The 25,436-nt window shown below is 39.9% G+C and overlaps 1 protein-coding gene across 1 annotated transcript in view; it reads left to right on the forward strand.

Moving 5' to 3' along the window:
• LOC124784801 (DNA damage-binding protein 1) overlaps positions 1-25,436 on the forward strand; it is a 176,864-nt gene that overhangs the window by 134,302 nt on the left and 17,126 nt on the right. The window contains exons 15-19 of the mRNA XM_047254130.1: positions 4,936-5,161; positions 10,291-10,550; positions 13,592-13,762; positions 23,489-23,598; positions 23,719-23,888. Of these exons, the coding sequence (XP_047110086.1) occupies positions 4,936-5,161; positions 10,291-10,550; positions 13,592-13,762; positions 23,489-23,598; positions 23,719-23,888 (937 nt within the window). The remainder of the gene's footprint in view (positions 1-4,935; positions 5,162-10,290; positions 10,551-13,591; positions 13,763-23,488; positions 23,599-23,718; positions 23,889-25,436) is intronic.

Raw genomic sequence — 25,436 nt, forward strand, 5'->3', positions numbered from 1 at the left:
CCTCCCTCCCGCCTCTGCTCCCTCCCTCCCGCCTCTGCTCCCTCCCTCCCGCCTCTGCTCCCTCCCTCCCGCCTCCGCTCCCTCCCTCCCGCCTCCGCTCCCTCCCTCCCGCCTCCGCTCCCTCCCTCCCGCCTCCGCCGCCTCCCCCCTCCGCCGCCTTGGTTCAAACCTGCTCTCCCATTGTACCTTGGCATAACCACCCACTGCCTCCCCATGCTTCTCTCACTCCCCCCTCCCCATCCCATGCTTTTCTTTGGCCCATTCTCTGATTTGACTCCGTGGCCCCCTCTCTCCTCACTGTGCTTTGCACTCCCCCCTTCGCACCTCATGTTCATTAGCTCCCCCCCCCTCCCCTTTCCCCACTGTGTTTTGACTACCGTGCACCTACCTGTCTCTGGCCCTAACCCGCCTCCCCATGCTGCCCCCCCCCCCCCCACCCCCACCCTCCCTGCCTTGTGTCTTGGCCTCATCCTGTTTGTGCATCAATCCTGTATCACCTCCTTCAAGACTTTGCTTCATTTCTTCCCTCCTTCTCTACAACTTCTCTGAATCTCGCACAGTCAGTTGTTTTTTCTCTTAACTAAGAACCATAATGTTTTGAATTGTCCATGTTATCTACTCTAAATGTTTCTATTACTTGCTCTGGTGCAGTATTACTGGTCTAATCTATATTTTATCTCTCTCCATTAAGTATATAACATCATTATCAGAGTTTATATTATTGTTGTCTAAACATATCTGCATTACAAGGAAACTGTAAGTGGGTAAGTGGTATACAGACAATAGAAATTTCTTTTGTAGTTCATGGAGTACCTTCCTGTCTCATTGTGCTTTGACTTCCAATGTTACATCCATCTTCCAAATGAAAAAATGTTGTAAGAGGTATTTCAGTGTGGAGTTGAGAGGAAGTGGGTTCCTGTGTAGTGTTGTGATTAAGGAGAGTGGATGGTAGTGGTGCGAGTATTCATTGAATTACTAAAAGTCAAAATTTCCGCTGTGTGATTCATAATTTTTTGTGGGAGGTACTGAATCACTTCAATTACTTAACAAGTAATTCCTCAGATCCATTTTACACACACACACACACACAAGGGGAGGTGGGGAGAGGGAGGGGAAGAAAAGAGAGAGAGAAGTCTAATCTTCTACCTCTGGGAAAAGGTACAAATCTTGGGAGTCATTGTAATTTTTTGCTATGAATCCAAAAAACACTGCAGTGTTAAACTAATTTGGGGTGTGTGACAAAGAACTTGATGCAAGTAAGTTAACTACCTGCCTGTCATTGTGTGGTTTTACTTGAACAACTGGTCAAGCCTCTAGCTCATCCCAGAAAACGTGTCGGCTGCAAGCCATGTGAGCAGCTTGGACACTAACATCTTGACAGTACTGACTGCACATACCGTTTGGCAGGGATATATTGCAGAATATTGAGAAAAGGATTCTGTTTCTATGATTGGGTAGTATTTAATAACACACACACACACACACACACACACACACGTATGTACTTACATACATGTATGATACATTGCATAATATTGATAAAAGGATTCCATTTCTAGGATTGGGTAGTATTTAATAACACACACCCTCACAGGTGTGTGTGTGTGTGTGTGTGTGTGTGTGTGTGTGTGTGTGTGTGTGTGTGTGTGTGTGTGTGTGTGTGTTATTAAATATGAGGGTGGTTTGAAAAGTTCTCAGAACAGAATAGAGAAAAAGTACTTACATCACTGAAACTTTTTTTAGTTTTCAATGTAGTCCCCTTATAGATTATTGCACTTGGTCCAGCAATGTTCCAGTGCCTTGATCCCATCTCAAAAATGAGTTTCCTCCAGGCCTGCAAAATAGTTTGAAGTGAATTTTCGTCCACCAAGAAAAATTTTCAGTTTTGGGAAGAGATGGAAGTCTGACAGCACCATATCAGGTGAATAAGGCTGGTGTGGCAACAATTCATACCTTTGCTCGTGTAACTTTTCCATAGCGATGGCACATGTGCAGGCACACGTCAAGAGTCATGGCACCCATCTTGCAGATAATTTTTTCATTTCTAATTCCTCAGTTAAAATGTGATATACCCATTCAGATGACATCTGGCACGCGTGAGCCATTTCATCACCTTCAATCGGTGATCCTCCATGACCGTTTTGTGCATAAATGTGATGATTTCTGGAATAGTGACACATCTTGGCCGAGTCATGGCACCCATCTTGCAGATAATTTTTTCATTTCTAATTCCTCAGTTAAAATGTGATATACCCATTCAGATGACATCTGGCACACGTGAGCCATTTCATCACCTTCAATCGGTGATCCTCCATGACCATTTTGTGCATAAATGTGATGATTTCTGGAATAGTGACACATCTTGGCCGACCACTGAGCGGATCATCATCTAAGCTCTCCCGACCAAATTTAAATTAAGTTGTCCGCTTGAAAACACATGAATATGAAGAAGCAGAGTCCCCCAGTGTATCCTGGAAATTGGCATGAATGTCCTTTGCTTTCATACCTTGCTTTACGAAGTACTTAATCACTGCTCAAATCTCGATTTTGTTTATTTTTTTTTTTTCCCATCCTCTCAAATCGCTACATGTGAACAATGACAGAGCCAATGTCACTGCCACAGCACTCTTCCAAGAACACTGATGTGGCACGTGTTTACAGGCAACAGTCCAATGAATATCACGTGAACAACTCTTGCTAGTGCTGACCTCTCGTGGTGATTCCGAGAACTTTTCAAACCACCCTTGTTCTACCAAATCCTAGAAACGGAATCATTTTATCAATATTCTGCAATGTGTCCCCAGCAAACAGGAGTATCAGTATGTGTGATCAGTATTGTCAAGATGTTAGTGTCCAAGCTGTTCACATGGCTTGCAGCAGTCATGTTTGATGGGCAGAGCTAGAAACTCCACCAGTTGTTTAAATAAAACCACACAATGACAGGCAGTCAGTTAACTTACTTGCATAAGTTGTTCACCACACAACCCAAATTATTTTTCTCTTTACAGCACTACAGTGTTGTTTGGATTCATAGCAAAAAATTATGACAATTCCCAAGATTTTCTGTACCTTTTTCCAGAGCTGGAAGATTAAACTTCTCTCCCCCTCCCCCTCCCCCTCCCTTTAATAACACTGCATTAGAGTTATGACCAGGTGAATGGCAAGTGTTAAAAACATGTATGTTTATAGACATTTACAGTCAGAGGTAGTTTCTGTAACATTCATATGGGTTATGACTATGTAATATTATAAAATTACGTTTCTGTAACCCAGAAAATTTTTACAAAAAGTTAGAGGCTTGTCCTCAGTTTCAGAGTTTGGCAGCAGTGGTGCTGGAAAAGAGAATCTTAATGATCAGAATGATAAAGCTCATTCATTGATAACCTGAACTGTCACATATTATGTTCAAAAAATGGAAAATTGAATGTTTCCAGCATAAACAGCTTGCTTGGGAATGTTTAAGCCTTTCTTAATCTGTTGGAAACCAATCATTCTAATGTAGAATACTGAGCAGTATTATGTTAAGTCATCTGACCAAATGGTGTTTCACATTGGGTAAGACATTGAACTCATATTCCACAGAGGGTGGGGAGCCGGCCATAGTGGCCGTGCGGTTAAAGGCGCTGCAGTCTGGAACCGTAAGGCCGCTACGGTCGCAGGTTCGAATCCTGCCTCGGGCATGGATGTTTGTGATGTCCTTAGGTTAGTTAGGTTTAACTAGTTCTAAGTTCTAGGGGACTAATGACCTCAGCAGTTGAGTCCCATAGTGCTCAGAGCCATTTGAGCCACAGAGGGTGGAGTTAAATTTCTATCGTGTCAGCCTCATTCAGGTTTTTCATAGTTCTCTGATCTCTTCAGTTGGGAGCCAGAACGATTCCTTCAGAAATCCTGCTGCCAACTTCCCTTGCATTCTTGGTCATTGCACTGTTTTTCTAGTGACTTCTTTATTGGCAGGGCATAAATGTCAAAACCACCAGCTTTTGAAGTTGTTGCATAGATAATATGCTGAATCTCAGCCAGTCTCCTCTGTCTTAGTGGTGTTACACCAGAAGTAGACATGGAACATGTGGTGCTAGGAAGATACAATGAAAAGATTTCACAGTGGTATGGTATTTTAATAGTGACATGGAGTATGTAAAGTACATTGTAGGGGTGGGTAATGTATAGTTACTGTGCGAGATATGGAAAGAATACTGGCCAGTGCTGACTAATTTCAAGGCAAGCCTCACAAAAGTCCTTAGTATCACTTGATTTCAATTCAGTACGTTCTTTAATAATTTGAAGGGTACTGCAGTCAACCTTTGCCACATTATTATTCAGTTCGGATTCAATCTTTAAGTCCGTGACTTTAGAGGATGGAATGTTACGATGTTCAGTAGATGACAACCGCCAAAGAGTAGAGTATGCCATTTAATGATGGATTTTATGTAAACAGAACTGTTCAAATTGAACCCCCCTGCAACATACGAGTCAAGAAAAGTAACAGGGCTGTCATGCCTGATGACATTTAATAAGTGTAGTCGCACCATGCACTGTGTGTGAATTGTTCCTTGTTAATTAAATAATAGCTCCCTTCACATAAAAACATTTTTATGAAGCTGGAGCTGTTATTTAATCAAACTGATGACAACAGTTGTGGATGAGGAGCATGCTGGACAATTTTGTTTACTATGCAAACAAATTTTTCACCAGTGGTTATATTTTTGAGCTTGAAATTTGCTGTTCCTCTCAGTTTAATGTACTGTAAATGATCAATACCTAACAAGAAATGTACAATAAATAATATACAAATATAATTATTTGACACACAGTTGACTAATTTGACAAAGTACTATTGTACTCTTTAATGTCTAATTAACCATTCAGAGAGTGTGCAAGGTGATAGAATAATTTTTGTAACTTTACATAATGTTACATAGCTTTTTGTGTGTGCAGACATTTGGTGTAATCACTATGCGGATTGATATACAAGACTCAGCAGGCCTTACACCTGTCCGGCCAAGTGCAAGTACACAAACGCAAAGCACAACTTCATCATCCATCCTTGGGTCTCTCTCACTTGTAAAGCCTGGAGCATTGGGTTCTGCCAATTCAGCTGCTGATTTTGGCCAGGAGGTGGAAGTACACAACCTCTTAGTGGTTGATCAACATACATTTGAAGGTTTTTATAACATATATATTCAGTTACATTATTTTTCATAGTTTCAAAACATGCAGTACTTGTATGTAAATCTGTCACACGTATCCACACTTCATTGTTCATGGTGCATAGTTTTCTAGTGACAATGATAGTTTTAAAAAAGCAGTTAAGGCACAAAGGTAGTAGTGTTTGTTGTTGTTGTGCTAGCTTCAGTTATTAAAAACTGGAACTCAGAGCATGAACAATGGAGGAGAGTATAATCAAGGCCAGAACCATGCTAGCAAAGATGCATTCATTGAAAGACATATAAGGGTAATTATAATTATGTTCAGTTTCTATACAGAAAATACTGAACAATGTTTACAGTTGTCTATGCCATGTAGAATACCATTTCAGTAGCCTTTGGTTATATGGCATAGATGAGAATTGAGTTGACAGAGTAATTGAGTCCCTGCTTTTATTTCTGAATTGTATTTTCTGCATTTGAAATTATATACAATTCCATCATACCCTTCTTCACCTATAATCCCACATTTATGACTGAGGATTTAAAAATTGTAGTCTTCTATTTTCAGACCCTCAAAAAACAAAAAAAGGCTGTTAAGTGTCTCATTAGCCAGTGCCTGCTTTAAAGTGCACCCTAAACAGAAAGTGTATCAGATTAATAAATGAAAAGCACCAGTTTACTTTTGTTCTACGGTATTATAGAACAAAAGCAAACTGGTGCTTTTCATTTATTATAATGTTGTTCTATCAAGGACCGACAGAAGATGCAGTTAACATGTATCAGATTAATTGTATTCTGGCCATGGAATGTACTGAATAATTATTACCTTTACAAAAGCGACACAAGCATCAGTGCTCGTGATACACATCTGGAAATCTTTAGGTACAACAGTTTTCTCAGATTTTACAGGCAATTGCACTTCAGCTGTCACTATTTTGTCCTCGAGTAGCAAAGACTTACTATTTTTTTTTTTTTTTTTTTTACTTTAATAACATAGTATTTGCTTTACATACTATGCAGCAAGCTCCATATTCCATTAAGAGCACTTCTGATGATAACAGTAACTGTATGTTAGTATATACAGACAACGTAATAGCTGATAATTATGTGTGCAGGTTAAAATCTCCTAAAACTTCCATGATTATTTTTGTAAGTTTTTACATTCTTTGATGTGTGGGTAGTGGTGATTTAATTGGTACATTTACGTTTCAATTTGCGTAGTCTGGTGCACAAAGGTACTTGCTGGTGAGTATTTACACTCAATGGGAAAAAATATAGAATTTAAATCATCCTCTGATGTTGAGGATGTGAGGAGGAAGTGTGCATGATTAAAATGCAATATGACATTAGCTATCTCTTGCTGCCTGACCAATATATAAATCTCATGGGGCATGGGCGCAGGAGATTCCACAGTACAGTACTGGTGGCCTTGGTGCAATGAAATTCAGAGAAACTCCACAGAATTTCCAAGCTGCTACAAACTGTGATGTTTCAGTTTCAGGGAGCAACGAATGATACGTGAAGAGAGCAGCTGGGAAAAGGAAATTTCAAAGTACTGGTTAGTCCAGTGAACAGGGTACAAAGGAGGTGTTTCTGTTAGTACTTGGTTACTGTTCAGCAGTGTTAGTGCTGCACTCCCCACCCCTCCGCTCCCCTCCCACAACAAAAGAGAAATGATAATTAGTCAGAATAATTCACGAACAATGGCAGACTCCAGAATTTGGATTTCATACAACGTAAATCTATCCACCAAGAACTGGTGTTGAATATGAAGATGCATTTCCACTGATTCTACAAGGAGAGCATTGAGTGGTGTCAAAGGCATCACACAAATACAGATATAAATGTAGTGGCACTGTATTTAGTCTAATTTGGTGAGTGCCAATTTGATTACACCATAATCCAATTGATGCCATACCAACAACCAACATAGAATGGCCGTTGTGCCAGGATACACATCCGCACTAACTCTTCGCAGATACAGGCAGAATATTTATCGTGTGTTCTTTCCTCAGAAGATGAAGTCTGATGGGAACATACCAAGTCATTCATGAATTGTGGATTGGTTTCAGGACTCGTATGGTTGAGGTCACTGATATTCCTGTCTCTCCCAACTTCATCTTTTAACAAAAAGTGGTGCATGTCAGTTTTGCAAGTAAACACCACTACTTGTGATATTGCTAGCCCATTTTTTATCACCCAACAGACAAGTAATACAGCAGAACAATCTGATATATGGCTGACATCCTGGCCATTGAATAGAGGTTTATCCACAGAAGAGCCAAAGAAACTGGTACACCCGCCTAATATCGTGTAAGGTCCCGGCAAGCACGCAGGAGTGCCACAACTTGACGTGGCATGGACTAGACTAATGTCTGAAGTAGTGCTGGAGGAAATTGACAGTATGGCCCTGCAGGGCAGTCCATAAATCCTTAAGAGTACAAGGGGTGGAAATCTCTTCTGAACAGCTGAACAGCACGTTGCAAGGCATCCCAGATATGCTCAACAATGTTCATATCTGGGGAATTTGTTGGCCAGCGGAAGTGTTTAAACTCAGAAGAGAGTGTTCCTGAAGCAACTCTGTGCAATTCTGGACGTGTGTGGTGTCGCATTGTCCTGAGAGAGTTGCCGAAGTCCATCAGAACGCACAATGGACATGAATGGATGCAGATGATCAGACAGGATGCTTATGTAAGTGACAACTGTCAGAGTTGTATCTAGATGTATCAGGGGTCCCATATCACTCCAAATGCACCCCCCCCCCCCCCCCCCACACCATTACAGGTCATCCACCGGCTTGAACAGTCCGCTGCTGACACGCAGGGTCCGTGGATTCATGAGGTTGTCTCCATACTTGTACACGTCCATCCACTCAATACAATTTGAAACAAGACTCGTCCGACCAGGCAACATGGTTCCAGTCATTAACAGTCCAATGTCGTCATTGACAGGCCCAGATGAGGCATAAAGCTTTGTGTCGTGCAGTCAACACAAGAGGGCCTTCAGCTCCAAAAGCCCGCATCAATAATGTTTCGTTGAATGGTTCACATGCTGACACTTGTTGGTGACCCAGCTTTGGAATCTGCAGCAATTTGCAGAAGGTTGAATAATTCTGTTCAGTTATCATTGGTCCCGTTCTCGTAGGATCTTTTTCTGCCCACAGTGATGTTGGAGATTTTATGTTTTATCGGATTCCGGATATTCACGGTACACTCATGAAATGGTCATATGGGAAAATCCCCACTTCATTCCTACCTCAGAGATACTGTGGCCCATCGTTCATGCACCCACTATAACACCACGTTCAAACTCACTTAAATCTTCATAATCTGCTATTGCAGCCACAGTAATCAATCTAAAACTGCGCCAGACACTTGTTGTTTTAGCTGAACTGTGATGTACACTATAACAATACAAGATTAAAGAATAATTTTCATGTAGACTTTAACTACTGGCTTGGTGTTGGGAATGGATTAATGTGCTTTGCTACTAAGGTGTTCAACAAGCATCCATGTCACATGAAGCAAAAAGTTATGAATTCCTATCAGTTCAAAAGAACTTCATCAACATGATACATTCATTTTACAAATTATCTGAGCATATAGATTCAAGGATTGAAAAGTTGGATAAACTGAACCTATTGATGCCACATGTTGGCTTCATCCTGTAAACCTAATGATGTTTTGACATGTGACATCGTAAGTGTACAAACAGAAAGAGAACAGAACACTGATAATATTTCATTCATGTCTATATTAGTTTTAAAATATAGGTTGTGGTTACTAACTGACCTGTTGCATAGCCCGAAGTCTAGGTTAGATTGGAAGGCGACAGTTTGGTTGAGAGTTGGCAAAGCCAATGAATGTGAATATGAAATTTTAGTTGTGCTGACATATTGATCTGTTGTGTAGCCTAAGCTAAATCTTAAGTGGAAAGATGACAGTTCGTTTGTCCTTTGTCGAAGCAGTGTCGAGTATTTCAGTCAATCCGAAAAGTTCTTTTATGTATAGGCAGGTAACAATGTTCATCATAAAGATGCACGACTAGTAGTAAGATATTGATTGTGAAGAGGACTCCATATTTGCATATGTAGGTAACTATTCCTTTTAAAAAATACCAGTGTGATCAAGTAAATGTTAACATAAAACAATAGCTGTTGAGTATGACTAAGAAAATGAGCTATTTTTTAAAGTAGCAGTTTTCTTTCTAATTTGCTTGGTTTTATTTAACTGAGATTAGCATGAATAGCATTGAACACTGGATGGACAGTTCATTGTTAATACCGTGTACTGTATAGGTTTTAATGATTTGTATGTCTTTTGTTAAAACTTACATTGACTTCATTTCTTGATGGTGTCTATGGACTGTGATGATTGAGTGAGTGAACAAATCGGTGAAATCAAAACTCTATTTCAGGGAAGACAGCTGCTATAGCAAGGATTCAAAAGTAACATAGAAGTTGTGTAAGCAGCATCCCTGGAAAAGACAGGCACAATAGATGCTTCAGACTGTATTTAGTAATCCATAACTTTTTTATCTTGGTTTTCTGTATAGATCCCACCCACAAATGAATTATGCATATGCCTAAGAACATTGTGTTAATTGACATCAGCAGAAATATTGACTTTGTAGGCTAGAGGCATACAAAATGTAAGAAAACTTAAATATCTTCTCAGTTTAGTGTTCTTTCATCAATATGTTGAACTAGCAAATTAGCTCAGGTGCTGCTAGTATGTCCCTATCCACTGCTCATCATTTGCCTGCTCTTTTCATTTGGGCTTAATCTATAGGTGTACTGATGGTGGGAGGGGGGGGGGGGGGGGGCACTTAGAGACAAGACATATACACAAAATAAAAGCAGTGGTATTTTCAGAGAAATTGTTTATTTTATAAACTATTTGTTCTGAATATTTTTCTGCATAATGTACCTTTGTTTTCTGTGTTTCACTCCCCCTTGATAGAAGAGTTTTACCAAATTCTTTATGATTCACTTGTCTTTGTTTTAGTATCTGATAAAGATACAAAGATATGCTTATCATCTATCGCAAATAATTTTTATAATTCTTCTGTTTTACTGTTGTTACATTTTTAATGTTTCTTCATAAGATACATTCACTGACATTTCCAATTTCTATGTTTTTAGTTCTTCATGCGCATCAGTTTATGCAGGGAGAATATGCACTCAGCCTTGTGTCAAGCAAACTAGGAGATGATCCAAATACTTATTATATTGTTGGCACTGCACTCGTGAATCCTGAAGAGAGTGAACCAAAGCAGGGTCGCATTATATTGTTCCATTATCAAGATGGGAAACTCACTCAGGTTGCAGAGAAAGAAATAAAGGGAGCATGTTATTCTCTAGTCGAATTCAATGGACGGTTGCTTGCAAGCATAAATAGTACAGTAAGTAAAATAAATTATTTACTAAGTATCTTACAAGAATAAATAATGCGTCTTGGATTAAAAATGTAGGATTCAGTGTACTCATGACATACGGTTAATTTTGTTATATTTCCATGCATGCACAATTTTTGTACTCTCGTGGGCAGCAAAGCAAGTTTGCATAGTACAGAATTGAACAGATGCTAAGTTCTGTAATTTACTTCATTCTGTTTTCACAGTTCGTTACAGCCTGGCACCTTCTTTTGGAAGAACAATTTTTGGACATGAATATTCTGCATAAGCCATGAATTAATCTGTAAAGCTCTTGAAACAGTTACGGGGGAGGGGGGGGTAGGAGAAAATGGGCATGTTTACATAATGTAATACAGTTTTTGGTGTGTAAAAGCAAATAGAACTAAATTTTGCACATGAAGTAGTTATGTTATGGGGTACATTTGGAAGTTTTTCAAATTTTTTCTCAAAAAATTTGATCATGGCATTGTTGGAAATTTTTGAACACATGCTATCGCACAAGGAACATTTTCACAAAAATTACTTTACTTTACTTACAACTTTCATATTCTGGTAGGTAATTCTTAGTAATCAGGTAAGCAAACATATGGGACAGTTTTTTAATATCAGTTTTAGAGCTCTTACAATTTATTTTAAAAATTATGCGTATGAAACAAAGTAATTTCACAGAAAAGCGAATAAATAAACAAAAATACACCTAGAAAAAATTTGTACCACAGAAAGTTCTGTTATTCTATGAACGAAGTATGCAGAAAATTTCAATTTTTTATCTCCAATGATTCAGGGGAAAAATGAAAGATCCAGGAAATACACATAAAAGATTTTATAAGGATTTACACCATAAACTACTAACTTAATATTGATAATAACCATACATTTGGTTCTCTTGCTCTTTGTCTTTGTTAAATAAAACTGCCTCTTTCACTGCTGCTGACAAACTGATATTGCATTCTGTTTTCAAGGCGTTCAGAAGATGATTGTTTAGTGCTGAGTACGAGGTAAACAGAGATGACATATTCATTATTGCACAAAACAAACTGCTATCTTCCCCACCAACACAAACACATCTCATCCATCGCAGAATCTTATGTTGGCTTCATACACCCAATTCTTAGCAACTGATGTTTTGAATTGAATGTCAGTTTGGCAGCTGTCACAAAACAAGTGCATATTACACACAATACCATCTCTGTCATTGCTGTCATATAATGTTAAAGATTTATTGCCACAGTTAGCACATGCATACGAATTTCTAATAATAGAACACATAATTTCTAAATCAATTACCCTAAAACCACTATTCACTTCGTCTTTAGTGGATGAGACTCTACGCCAGTTTAAAGTTTCTTCTGTGAACTGCTTGTTGTCTTAGCTTCACAATTATCTTTCGCTGAATTATGTTGACTCACTTGTAGAAACTGTTTATTCACATGTAAGTGGCGAGCTTTAGCCACTTTCTTTAACACCTTACCACTATATCTTGGCATTTTAGATGGTAAATCATACAAAACAAGCATGAACACAGTCATAATTCTCACACTAACAGCAGAAATGAAATGTTTATATTTCTGCACGACAGACAATAACAGCTGCCAGAGATAGCTAGCGGAAGGCAAAGATAACATTACATAAATGGGTCCACTGCAATCTATGCTCTTCTGATTCTTTTATGACAGCAGGAAGTAATAGAATATCACAAACAAGAAGAGTGTCGTCTAAAAAAATTGGTGTAGCACTGGGCAGTGATTGAAACAAGATAGCTTTCTTATCATTTGTAGTTCAAACTAATCTGTGAAAATTGGAGACTGTATTTCTAACATGCTACAGAATTAACTGGTGGCAAAAAAAATTGTCGTTTTTGACCAATTTTGCTTACATCCCCCTCAAGTAAAACTGAAGCTATGGATGTGAGAAACCATTTCCAATCACTTTTATATACAGTGACCCCTTCTATCTATATATGCCTTGTTTTGTCTGAAAATGACTTGGGATGCATTTGAGAAGTCTTATTTTGGATGCCTTTTGTAACTGATCGCTGCAGTTTTTTAGACTGTCACTAATGCATCCAGGAACCTTTAGGCAGCATTAGCGCTCATAGGGACTGGTGTGATGCAAAAAGCGTAAATTCCACTCTAGTATAATGGTGTTCATGAGGATTGGAACCTCCATATTTTTTTCTTGCTGCAGATCGTTTGCAGAGGTCAAGTGTGATGCTCAGACTGGACAAATACTGAAGTGCTTCGTGTAATTGAAGCTAAAACTGCCTTGTAAATTGAATAATGTGCTTAATGGTATGTATTGCTATAATCTGAACGTCAGTTCTAACAGAAATACGATGCTGAAAGGAGAAATTTCAGACAATGGCTGCTGTTGCAATAGTGTATTGTTTGAGTATGAAGGTTGGAAGTTACTGACACAGATATAATAAAAAGTGAGTACTTCAGATGGCTTTAAACTAAAGTTCTTGGTTGGAAGTGTAAAAACCTCATTATGTGAATTTCTAGGGACTAGTATGAAGTCTATTACTGCTTCAGCCACTTGTAAGTATGACAGTATTTAACATTTTGATTGGATTTTACTGATATGGTTTAAATTCTTTGAGTGTTCTGTTTTCCTTCTGCAACACAATTCTATTCAAATAAAAATGAAGATCAGTTTTGACAGATAGCAACACTCAAGCCAAAATATTTTCTAGCAGATCTATTGTTACTTTCATAAAAAATTGCAAAATTTAAGAGTAGTGTATTTAGGTCTAGTTGTTGTAATTATATACAAAATGCTTTATAACACAAGATTCCTGTAGCATGTTTTGGAACATAATCTGGTAAGACTTCAGAAGTTGAAAAATTATTTTTCAATAACTAAAACCACTGTTGGTGCAACCTGTTTCCATGCTGTGGGTAAAGTAATGATTCATACAAATATTGGGTATTGATGTGACCACACATACTTCTAATTACTGGGTTGAACTATTATAAAGAACTTTTTCTGCTATCTTTGCTACAGAGTAAAAAATGCTTTGTTCACAGGTACGCCTTTACGAATGGACAGCAGAGAAAGAGTTAAGACTGGAGTGCAGCCATTTCAATAACATAATTGCATTATTCCTTAAAACAAAAGGCGATTTTATTTTGGTCGGTGACCTGATGCGATCAATGACTCTGTTACAGTACAGAACAATGGAAGGCAGTTTCGAAGAGGTAGCTCCAGTTTTCCTTGGTGATTCAGGCATTAATAATAGTTTGCTGTTTATCTGGAAAACACTCAACTTACTGCAGACATGAAATGTTTTGCTTTTGTAAATGTTGCTGGAACTCCAAAGCACTCACAGTCTAAGATTAAATATTCTTTGTGAAACTAGTGACAATAGTCTTAAAGACATGCATATTTAGAAATTTCAGTTGTGTACACTGTTCACTTCAGTATCAAAATTTAATTGTGGGCAATCTTACTTACTTTATATAGTTGTTATTTATGAATGGAATTCAGTTTCAATGAACCAGGTATTATTTGATTGCTTTGAACTAACTTATATTTCATCTAGTTATCTAACTTGCAAAACTTTCTCATCCCTCTCATATCAAAAATTATGTACATTCTTCCTTTCCTGGCTTTCCTTCCCCCTTTACTATAAGGTAAGTGTTTGTGCAAACAAGAAAGTATCTATTATTCTCATAAACTATATGCCAGTCACTTTCTTGAATTTGTTGAGGTTAAGATAATTTATTCTGTTGTTTGAAAATTGAAATTACTTTTGTGGTTCAGTTTTTTCTTGCACATACTGATGGAATGAATAACATGATGACAAGCAAATTATTTGTGGGAAATAAGCAAGCAATTAACAATTCCACTCGAAATAAGTTAAATTATTTAAAGGGGGCATTAACTGGACATTAAAAAATCTCTTTTCAATGAAAATAAATATTAATGACACACAAGCCTTTTTTTTAAAACTGGCAGCTTGCATTCAGAGGAACTTTCATGAGGCGTGTTCAGTGAGTAATGCAACACCCTTTCTTTTTTTCTGTAAAGCAGGTTGGTTTTATTCAGGATTCCAATATGCCATTTTATTCATCACTCTTGGTTACAAAACTGTCTGTCAACATAATATGTGTTCAATGCAATGGCATTACGCCATCTTACTGGAAGGACCTGTATGCCCACAAGATACCACTCTACTGGTCAGTGTCAGAGCTATCATCGCTATATCAGTAACCTCCCCATCATCCACCATATGCTTCCTGTGGAGTGCATCCTTCATTGGAAGGCAGAATGTGCAAGATCCAGGCTGTAAGGTGGATAAGGAATAACAGTCCAGTGAAGTTTTATGATCTGCTCTTGGGTGTGCAGACTTGTGTTACGCCTTGCATTGTCATGGAGAAAGAGAAGTTCATTTGCGTTTTTGCAGCAATGAACAAGCTGGAGTTATTTCTTCAGTTTCTTGAGGGCAGCACAACACACTTCAGAGTTGATCACTGCACCATGAAGGATGACATGAAACAGAATCATGACTAGGCTACCAACAGCGACATATAGTTGAGCAGCAACATATTTGATTGTGATACATCACTCATGTTGCTGTGTGCAGCCAGTCAGCACACACACACACACACACACACACACACACACACACACACACACACACACACACACACACACACACTCAGTGACAGCTCTCTGCTGGGAATGTGCCTTTGTTACATATGCCATTTTGAAGGCTACATATAGTGCTGCCACATATTGGAATTTCATGAAACTGCACTGAAGAGCCAAAGAAACTGGTATACCTGCCTAATATCATGTAGGACCCAAGCAAGCATGCAGAAATGCTGTAACATGATGTGACATGGACTTGACTAATGTCAGAAGTAGTGCTGGAGGGAATTGGCACCATGTCCCCTGCAGGGCTGTCCATAAATCTGTAAGAGTACGAGGTGGAGATCTCCTCTGAACAGCATGTTGCAAGGCATCCCACATATGCTCAACAGTGTTCATGTCAGTAGATGTGTTTAAACTCAGAAGAGTGTTCCTGGAGCCACTCTGTAGCAATTCTGGACGTTTGTGGTGTCGCATTGTCCTGTTGGAATTGCCCAAGTCCGTCAGAATGCACAATGGACATGGATGGATGCAGGTGACCATACTTATATACGTGTCGCCTGTCAGAGTAGTATCTAGATGTATCAGGGGGTCTTATATCACTCCAACTTCACATGTCCCACACCATTCCAGAGCATCCACAGTTTGAACAGTCCCTTGCTGACATGCCAGGTCCATCGATTCATGTGGTTGTCTCCATACCCTTACATGTCCACCTGCTTGGTACAATTTGACACAAGACTCGTCTGACCAGGCAACATATTTCCAGTCATCATCTGTCCAATGTCAGTGTCGACAGGCCCAGACGAAGCATAAAGCTTTGGGTCATAAGTCTTAAAGGATACACAGATAAGCCTTCGACTCTGAAAGCCCACATCGATGATGTTTCATTGAATGGTTCGCACGCTGACATTGTTGATGGCCCAGCACTGAAATCTGCAGCAATTTATGGAAGAGTTTCACTTCTGTCACATTGAATGGTTCCCTTCAGTTGTTGTTAGTCCCTTTCTTGCAGGATCTTTTTCTGGCCGCAGCAATTCTTTGGCACTTCAGTGTATAGTGGCTGAAGCGCCAAAGAATCTTCAGTGTATTGTGGCTAAAGTGGGAATATTCCTGAATGTCCCATAACAATTCCACATGAGTCTAGTTTTTGAAGCAATTGTTATGTTTATGAATTCAGTCAGCTGAGTTGACGAACTCATCTGTGTGCAGTTTTCTTCAAAGCAAGGCAGTCTTAGGGACCATAAGATTAGTTCTCTTGTAATAAGCAACCATATTTCAACAGCCAACCCTATTTATTATGTCACGCACATAAAATAGTTTAAATGAGGTGTAAGCTTGGGATTACCTTTACTTTTTTGTGCCTGGAAATTTTTTAAAAGTTTTTCAGTCCAATATCAGGCAACATCCATTTCTTCATTCATGTGAAGCCATAGGTCATCAAGGGTATGACTCATGGGGCAGATGAGACATTGTAGGTATCCCATGTCCTGGTCTTCATCACAGTTGCATTTGTTGTCTGCTTCACCTTTGAGGCTCCATGTAATCGGATTTGTTTTGACTGCTGCTGGAACTTTTAGGGATTCATTTAACTCAGTATAAGAAATCTCTTGTGGCACCAAAGTCTGCCACATACGCATGAAGCACTGTGTAAGGAGGTAACACTCATTGAAAGCTTGTTTTAATTTTTCTGTACGTTCATATGTAATTCTTCAGGACTCAAGATATGAGAATCTAGCCCCTTTATACAGCTTCCCAAGTGGTGTGCACGCATCCCTTTGTTAGTCTGTATGTGTTATTTAGGCTTGTATTGACTTTTTTGGCATGTGCAGATTTGGACCATTTGGACCATACGTCCTCAAGATGTTTCTTTTGACAACATTTGTTTGATCTTCTCACAATGGTATTTGCATGTCAGAGATATGTCCAGCATGACATCCTTGTTGTTTGTCTGTATGTCACAGGTTTCAGTCATTCCAGGTAGCGTTCAGCTTTTTGTTTGCGTGTTTTGAGTGGAGGTGGAAAGTACTAACTTGTGTCTTAAAGAAGTTTTGTATGAGGGTGTTCTCTTCGTAATATTCTGAATGATGCCCCAGTTTTCCAGCTTTCCTTGTATTTCCTCAAAGCTCTTTCTTTGTGTGGTAATAGCCAGATTATCAGAATACAGTAAACATGTAGTATGATCTGATGTTGGTTTATTATTTGTGTGTAAATTAAATAAAAGTTGGGCCAGGGCACTGCCCTGGGCAAAAGTGTTCTTTTATCGACACCATCGACTTCTCCTACCTCCAGTGTTACATAAAGCTGCCTGTTTTGTGATAGAGATTCAATAATATTTGTGAAATGATCGTCTTTAAATGTAATGTAGAGTTTTTTCATGAGCATTCTATGGTTTATGGCATCATAGACAGAATTTAAGTGTACCAGAGTGACACCTACTGTTTATCTATTTTTAAACCCTTTCTCTCTGTGTACTGCAAGGGACAGAATTTGAGTGGTGCACAGTTTTCCAGGTCTGAATGCAGCTTGTTGGGGAATAAGATTTTGGTCTAATTGTAGACCAACTCTCTTCTCCTTTCTCTTGACTTGGTAACAATTTCCATTAGTGTTTCTCCGCATAGGATTATCTCTTCACCAGGAGATTCCCATTCGTAAAGAGTTTTCTATTTTCTCTGATGTTCTTTGATTCATAAGAGAGGCCTGGGATAACATTCTCTTTGCAGCCTTGTGGTATGTCTCTCCTAGAAGTCTTTTGAAGGGTTTCTACAAATGTTTGGTAAATTTCCATGATTGGGCAGAAATCTTTTATTTTCTGGATGTAATTTCTCAGCGGACTCGGTCCATGTATCTTTTTGAAAGATGAAACTTTTGTATAAATGGTATTTTTGTTGTCCTCGCAGCTGCATATATTTGTATTCTGATAGGCTGGTGTTGCATTTTAGGAGGTGCATATATGGTTTTTGAGCATTAGCCTTGTACATTTGCACTCACAAAATAATTATCAGAGTTAGATTCACACTTTCAGGTCTTGCTGTTGAACAGCCATGATAGCTTGGGTTCATGAAGAAGGGACGAATTATTTATTTCCTTCTACTGCTACAGTACGTGTCTGTTCTCATCTGTATCTGTAGCCTCACAATGTGCTGTGGCAGTTACTCTTCTAAAATGAAATGTGTTTTCTGGTTGTTGAGATTTGGTGGCAAAAAGTCAGGCTAAGCTTCTCGGCGGGGCAATTGTATACTGACATTATAGAAAGACATAGAAAGACAATTATGGAAAGGGCAGATTGCCACTCACTATAAAGATGATACATTGAGTTGCAGACAGTGATATCTAAAAGACTGTTTGTATTAAGCTTTTGGCTAAGCCTTCATCAGAAAAGAAAAACATAAATGCATTCACACAAGTGAGCACACTTCACACACATGACTGCTATCTGTAGCTTCTTAGGCCAGACTGAAACAAAAGCATTGAATGGGAGCAACAATCTGTAGGGGTTCGGGGGGGGGGGGGGGGGGGGGGGTAGCAGGTTATGGGGCGGGGAAAGAGGAAACAGTGCTGCCTGATGGAGTGTGCAGTGACTAGAGGTGGCAGACAAGGCTAGCTGGTGTGGGATTGGGAGGCGGTGGGGGAGGAAGGGAAGGGAAAAAGGGGAGCAGAAAGGAGAGGAGCAGACAGGGAGAAAAGATTAATGGGAGCACAGGCAGAGAGCAGTGAACAGTGAGGGACAGGGGACTTGAGTTGGGAGGAGTTGGTAGGACAGAGGAGGGGGAAACCTTTGGGAGGAGAATGTGGAGACAGTAGTTACTCTAGGTTGAGACCGGGATGATTTCGGGAGTGGAGAATGTGTTGTAAGGATAACTCTCAGAATGACATTTTCACTCTGCAGCAGAGTATGCATGATATGAAACCTCCTGGCAGATTAAAATTGTGTGCCGGGCCAAGACCCGAACTCGGAACCTTTGCCTTTCACAGAAGAGCTTCTGCGAAGTTTGGAAGGTAGGAGACAAGGTACTGGCAGAACTGAAGCTGTGAGGGTGGGTCATGAGTCGTGCTTGGGGAGCACTTTTTCGCGAAGGCAAAGGTCCCGAGTTCAAGTCTCCGTCCAGCACAAAGTTTCAAGGATAACTCTTATCTGCACTGTTCAGAAAATCTGGTGGTGACAGGAGATCCAGATGGCCCAGATTGTGAAGCAGCCTTTGAAATCAAGCATGCTATGTGCAGTTTCATGTTGTGCAACAGGTTGGTTCACGTTGATCTAGGCCGCAGTTTGGTGGTGGCCATCCATCCTGGTAGATAGCTAGTATAAAAAGCTGAGCAATAATTGCAGCAGAGCTGATTCATGATATGGCTGGTTTTACAGGTGGCCCACCTTCTTATGGGGTAGGATAAGTCTGTGATAGGACAGTAATAGGAACTGCTGGGTGGATGGATTGGGCAGGTCCTGCACCTGTGTCTTCCTCAGGGATGTGGTGGCAAATGCCATGAGGTCGGGGTTGATATTGGGATGTAAGTGGCATAGGGAGGGACTAGGATGTTGTTGGGGTTGGATGGGCAACAGAACGCAACTTTAGGAGGAAAGGGAAGAATGTTCGGTAGGATATCCCTCATATCAGGGCATGATGATAGCTAAATAGCTAATCGAAAACCCTGATGAGGGATTTGGTTCTGTTGTTAGAGCCTGGGATGGTACTAGTGTTTTTTTTTGGGAAGGGGGGGGGGGTTCTCCTGTGCTAGAGGGTGGTGGGAGGATTTGGTGTGGTTGGGGATGTGACATAGGAAATCTTTGTAGACTAGGTCTTTGGGTAGTGCATGGTTGTGAAGGCCTTGGCGAGACAGTCAGCATACTGGGCAAGGGGGCTGCTGTTACTGCAAAAATACCATCCCCAGGTGGCTAGGCTGTATGGAAGGGTTTTTTTTGTGGAAGGATTGGCAGTTGTCATAATGCAAATATTGTTGGTAGTTGGTGAGTTGAATGTGGACAGAGGTGTGGGTGGATCCCTCAAAGAGACAGTGGTCAACATCCATGAAGGTTGTGTGCTGGGATGAGAAGAACCAACTGAAGTGGATAGAAGAGAAGATACTACAGTTGTGAAGCAATGAGCATAAGATGTTCCACACATATATTGTCAAGGCTGGCTGATTATATCTTTTGCACTTATTGATTGCCTTGTCAGTTTCTGTCAAGTTTCATTTGTCTCTTATGTGTGGTCCTACTATTTTTGACATTCGTTTTGCATATATCTAGGAAATTTCCATTTTTGAACAGCTGATGTGCAGTTTGTTCTGATTTGACATTCGTGTGTGTGTGTGTGTGTGTGTGTGTGTGTGTGTGTGTGTGTGTGGTGGTTTTTGTGGTGTTGCTGGGTAGGTAATTCAGAAGTTACCTTGTGGCTACTTTGACCCATATCAATTTCTTCCATTAGCTTGACCCATCCATTCTTTCTTGTGTCATATATCGAGGAGATAATGATGTTTATCTGTGCAAGAATATCTTCTCCAAAGGGGACCCTTTCAGAAAAGGTATAACAATGGTGCAGGAGTGCAGCTGTCTCAGGGACAAGTCTATGTAATTAATTTGCATCATCTAGGAAAGGACACTCTAGAGCAAGTCCTAATGGTTCTGTGAAGTGGTTACATTGTTCTGGGACTGAACTGATCTTCTGAATAGCCTTATCTAACAGCTCACTGGACTTGTCCCAGTTAGCTTTGCTAAAATTCTTTCTTCTGCTAACCTGTATTTTTTGTAGTCAAAGAGCTGGTAGCATTTGGCACATTATTAGTTGGTGATGCATGTTTGGTACAGGAGGACAGGCTGATTTGAAACACTGTTGGACTGCCTTCTCACTCACGAAAAAGCCAAGGTTGTATCCAAGGTGCCACGTTCCGTTGTTGAGAGATGGAGGTAGTGCACTATTGTGAATATACAACAGCCGAATGGATTCTGCCAATACCAGAGCAGCTTCTCTATTTTTGACCTCTTTTTGCATAGCCACAGGTGTGACTGTTAAAGTCACCTATGGTCAAAGGGGAAAAAAAACCAAGCTATGGCCATGAAATCATAGGATGGTGTTAATCCTTATCTAAATATTCATTCTTCAATGGGACACATTTTTCCAAATGGTAGATGGTTGGGTAGAGACCTCAGTTGTAGAAGTCAGCAGTTTGACTGTTCAGGAAATGTTCTAGGTAGAAAATCAACTCATTGTCATTCGAAAAGTGCCTGACACTCGGTGATTTCTTCACCCGAGGAAGGAAGTAGTCAGTAGGTGCCATGTATGGAGAATACATGGTGAGATAAACTTTGATAGCTTGAAGAAGCAGCTTGTGTGAATATCCTGTGCAGAATGAGTGGGGACATTGTCTTGGAGAAGAAACATCCCCCCCTCCTGGACAACTTCCAGTGCTGCTTCACCTTAACAGCTTGCCATAACTTCATCAGGAGATTTTGGAGGTATGCTCCCGGGATGGTTTGCCCCCTTACGAACATTATCGGTTAACACCAAATCATAGCAGTCCCAGAAACCAATCAGCATCAACTTGCCTGATAATGGCTGTATCTTCTCCTGTTATGAATTCATATTTACACTACTTGTTCCACTCATTTGTCTCGGAGTAATAGTCATACACTTGACATTCATCCATGGTAATAAATGCATATGGATTGGCCTGACTGAGCTGCAACATTTCCTCTTCTCTCTAGGTTTAACAGGTATTCTGAATGGGTATGAACAGTTGCAGAAGCCAGTGGGAAATGACCTTTGTCATTTTGAAAATGAAAACTGATCCACAACTGATTTTCACTTTTTCCTCTGTCACCTGTATTGTAGTGTGCCGGTTTTGAACACTAGAGCCTCCTTCTCTTCTAATTCTCAGTTCTTCACACTGAGATAGCTAGCCACTTTGTTCTTTACTGTTCATGCATGTTTGCCGAGACAATCATTGACACATTGTCATGTGCATGACTTAGAGCAAATGGTCCCCTTAAGACAACCCAGTTTGATAACACTGTCGGTGCCACATACACACACTTTTGTTGAGCACTTTAAAAATGTATTTGTCGGATACTTCGACATCTATCCAGCTGAGTGCTGCCTCACAGTTACTCTTGTGCCTGAAGGCAAGCAGTCCCTCTGATACCCCTTAGGTGGGGTTGCCTGCTGGCTGGCTGCCCTCAGGCACTGGAGTAACCATGAGACACCACTCAGCTGAATGGGTGTCGAAGTCTCTGACAGGTACGTTTTTAAAGTGCACAACAAAAGCGCATGGATGTCATTGTGGGTGTTGCCAAACTGAGGCAGTCGTAGGGGACCCTTCGCTGTTTTATTTGTGCACATGCCAATGTTGCACTCCTCTGTGAACATGGCACAGGAAGACATGAAACAGGAGAGGTGAAAAAGCGTTAACACCTTGTGCTACTTTGTATCATGTTCAAATTTCATTGAATGGTTTTGAGCTGTCACTAGTGGTTCCACACTGTATACCAGAGAAAAATTGTGGTCCCACTACACTCCAGAAGGGCCAGATCATGTTCAGTGGGGTTGCAGCCCCACAGTGTCTTTAGATTAGGGTAGAATCAGCAAGGGAGTGTCAAATGCTGTCAAGAATTTTGTCTTGTCGCTCATCTCACTGCAGACTGTCATTTTTGACCGCAAAATGTGTGGAAATGAATACCCCAAGCAAATGGGCGGTTTCATTGATGCCCTGTATACCAGCTCCTGAGGGCCTTTGATGTCAATTCTGAGCGGTGGTGCATCTGAAATATTTTTGTGGGCCACCTGTAACAAAACTGCGTGATTTCAACACTCGGTGTCGTGGTTCTGACCTCCATCATAGAGGCTTCAGAAGAAGGTGTGAAATGTGGGTAAGAGGGTGTGTGACAACCTTCCCATCATGTGACATGTCTGCAATGGCATTGGTCCGAATTGTGGTGAAATTTTGTGCCCATGTGACATTATTAACCCACCTTACAACTCACTTGAATTTTTGAGGTGTTATCTTTGTTTTGCATGAGTCAACACACAGCGCCGCCCTTTCGCACCATTACGTGGTAGTGTAGGCCCCTTTGAGCCAAATTTCAAACTTATGCATCACAGTGGAAGACAATTTCTGGGTTTTGAAAAGTTTTTGCACAGTATGTAAGTGTGCCTACTGAAGTTAAAAGTGATACTGAAAGTACACATTAACTAGCTTAATGGTGCACAATTTTATGCTCATTCAGTTTGTGAGTTAACTATATAATTATCATTATTATTCAGCAGGTTTCATTAGTTTTATTCTCTGTTTATTACTCTGTTGCATCCACTGACTAGGCTTATTGCATATTGCAGATGGCAAGAGATTACAATCCGAATTGGATGACAGCTGTTGAGATAATAGATGATGACACATTCCTTGGTGCTGAAAATTCATTCAATCTATTTGTTTGTCAGAAAGACAGGTTAGCAAATATAATGTAAAATGTACTGTTTCCTTTGTGGTTTTACTTTTACCAGTAATCAATGATACAATGTAAAACAATAGTTTTTCAGTTCATATTGTAATATCAACTATTTTTTAGTGCCGCCACAACAGATGAAGAACGCCAACAAATGCAAGAGGTTGGTCAGTTTCATCTAGGAGACATGGTGAATGTATTTAGGCATGGATCTCTTGTTATGCAGCATGTAGGGGAAACAACCACACCAACCCAAGGCTGTGTTTTGTTTGGAACTGTAAGTGGGGCAATTGGTATGTATTTTCAGTCAATTAATTCATTCTTTTAAGCCAAAATAGTTACTAGTTGATTGTACAAGTGATTTAGAAAATCTAATGTAAATGAAAAAGAGAAATATGCCCACCCCCGCTCTCCTCCTCTCTCTCTCTCTCTCTCTCTCTCTCTCTCTCTCTCTCTCTCTCTCTCTCCCCCCCCCCCTCTCTCTCTCTCATGCCTGCATGCATACGCGCGCGCACACACACACACACACACACACACACACACACACACACACACACACACACACACACACACACCCTGACATAAATTTTGTTAGTCTTTTGTAAGTGGCCAATAGCAGGTGACCCATATATCCAAGCACAATTGTAAGTTGTAGAATATCTACAGATTGTAAATGTTCCATTCCTTTCAAGTACAAGGTGATGGGATCTGGGTTTGGAACTATTACCAAGTACAAAGACACTGTACTTTCATTTGGGAAGATTGGGGTTCAAACCACTGTCAGTCCATTTGAGGTTTGTGTATTTTCATTAAATCGATGGAAGCAAATTTCAAGGTAGGTCGTGTGAAGGTGGCACAGCAGTTTCCATTTGCAATCTGAATTCATGTCATCAGTGGGATATTAAACCCTAATCTGTACTCCTTTCTTCCATCGTTTCCTGGTGACTGATTATGGCTATACTGTTTATTAATGCTGACGGTCAGGGAGTATGGAGGTCAGATACCAACTTGAATTTGTATTGCACTCCTAAGTTACTGTAAGACAATGTAAAATTTTATGACTGGCTGGCAGGATATCAGCCATGTTGCGAGCAGTAAAATTGACATAGATTCTTTCTCAGTGTCTTCTGCAAGCAGAGATCTCAGTGAGGCCAAAAGGAATGTTCCTTGTAGCAAAATACTATTATCTCTCAGCCTGACTACAATCCAATTCTAGCCCTATAAGATCAGTATTAGTAAAATGTTTGTCCCTGATGTGGCAATAAATGTAAAGCTTCTCTCTCTCTCTCTCTCTCTCTCTCTCTCTCTCTCTCTCTCTCTACTTGAGTATGGGAGTTTTACATACAGAATGTGTTTGTTACAAAATAAAGCTGACCCTGTGCCTAATATGAATACATACCTTTTATACTTTTCGAATCTTAAAGTCTCTCTCAATTATAAGATTAAAAATATCACTTTGAAGCAGTACTTGCACAACTCAATATTACTTTGATTTATTATCCCTTCGGCAAGTAACATGCTCCCTAACAATGTGTAGATGCATCCGGTCTTGTATTAACAGTCAAGTTCTTTTCACATTCGTACCAAAGTAACCATTTGTATGTTGTGTTTCCACATTAATTTAACAGGTAATTACCAATCACAGTAGCCTTTTTCAATTATGTACTAATAGCAGTATGTTCCACCATAGAAACTATTGATTAAGAACACAAAGCTATCTCATCTACAGCTTTTCTAAATATTTCCACTTGCCTATCCACAAATAAATGAAACCGCTGAAAGACTATTACCCTGGGAACTGACATAAAACATTAAACTTGAAAACATTCAACTTTTAACGT

This window comes from Schistocerca piceifrons, chromosome 1 (assembly GCF_021461385.2).
Source record: "Schistocerca piceifrons isolate TAMUIC-IGC-003096 chromosome 1, iqSchPice1.1, whole genome shotgun sequence".
Taxonomy (NCBI): Eukaryota; Metazoa; Arthropoda; class Insecta; order Orthoptera; family Acrididae; genus Schistocerca; species Schistocerca piceifrons.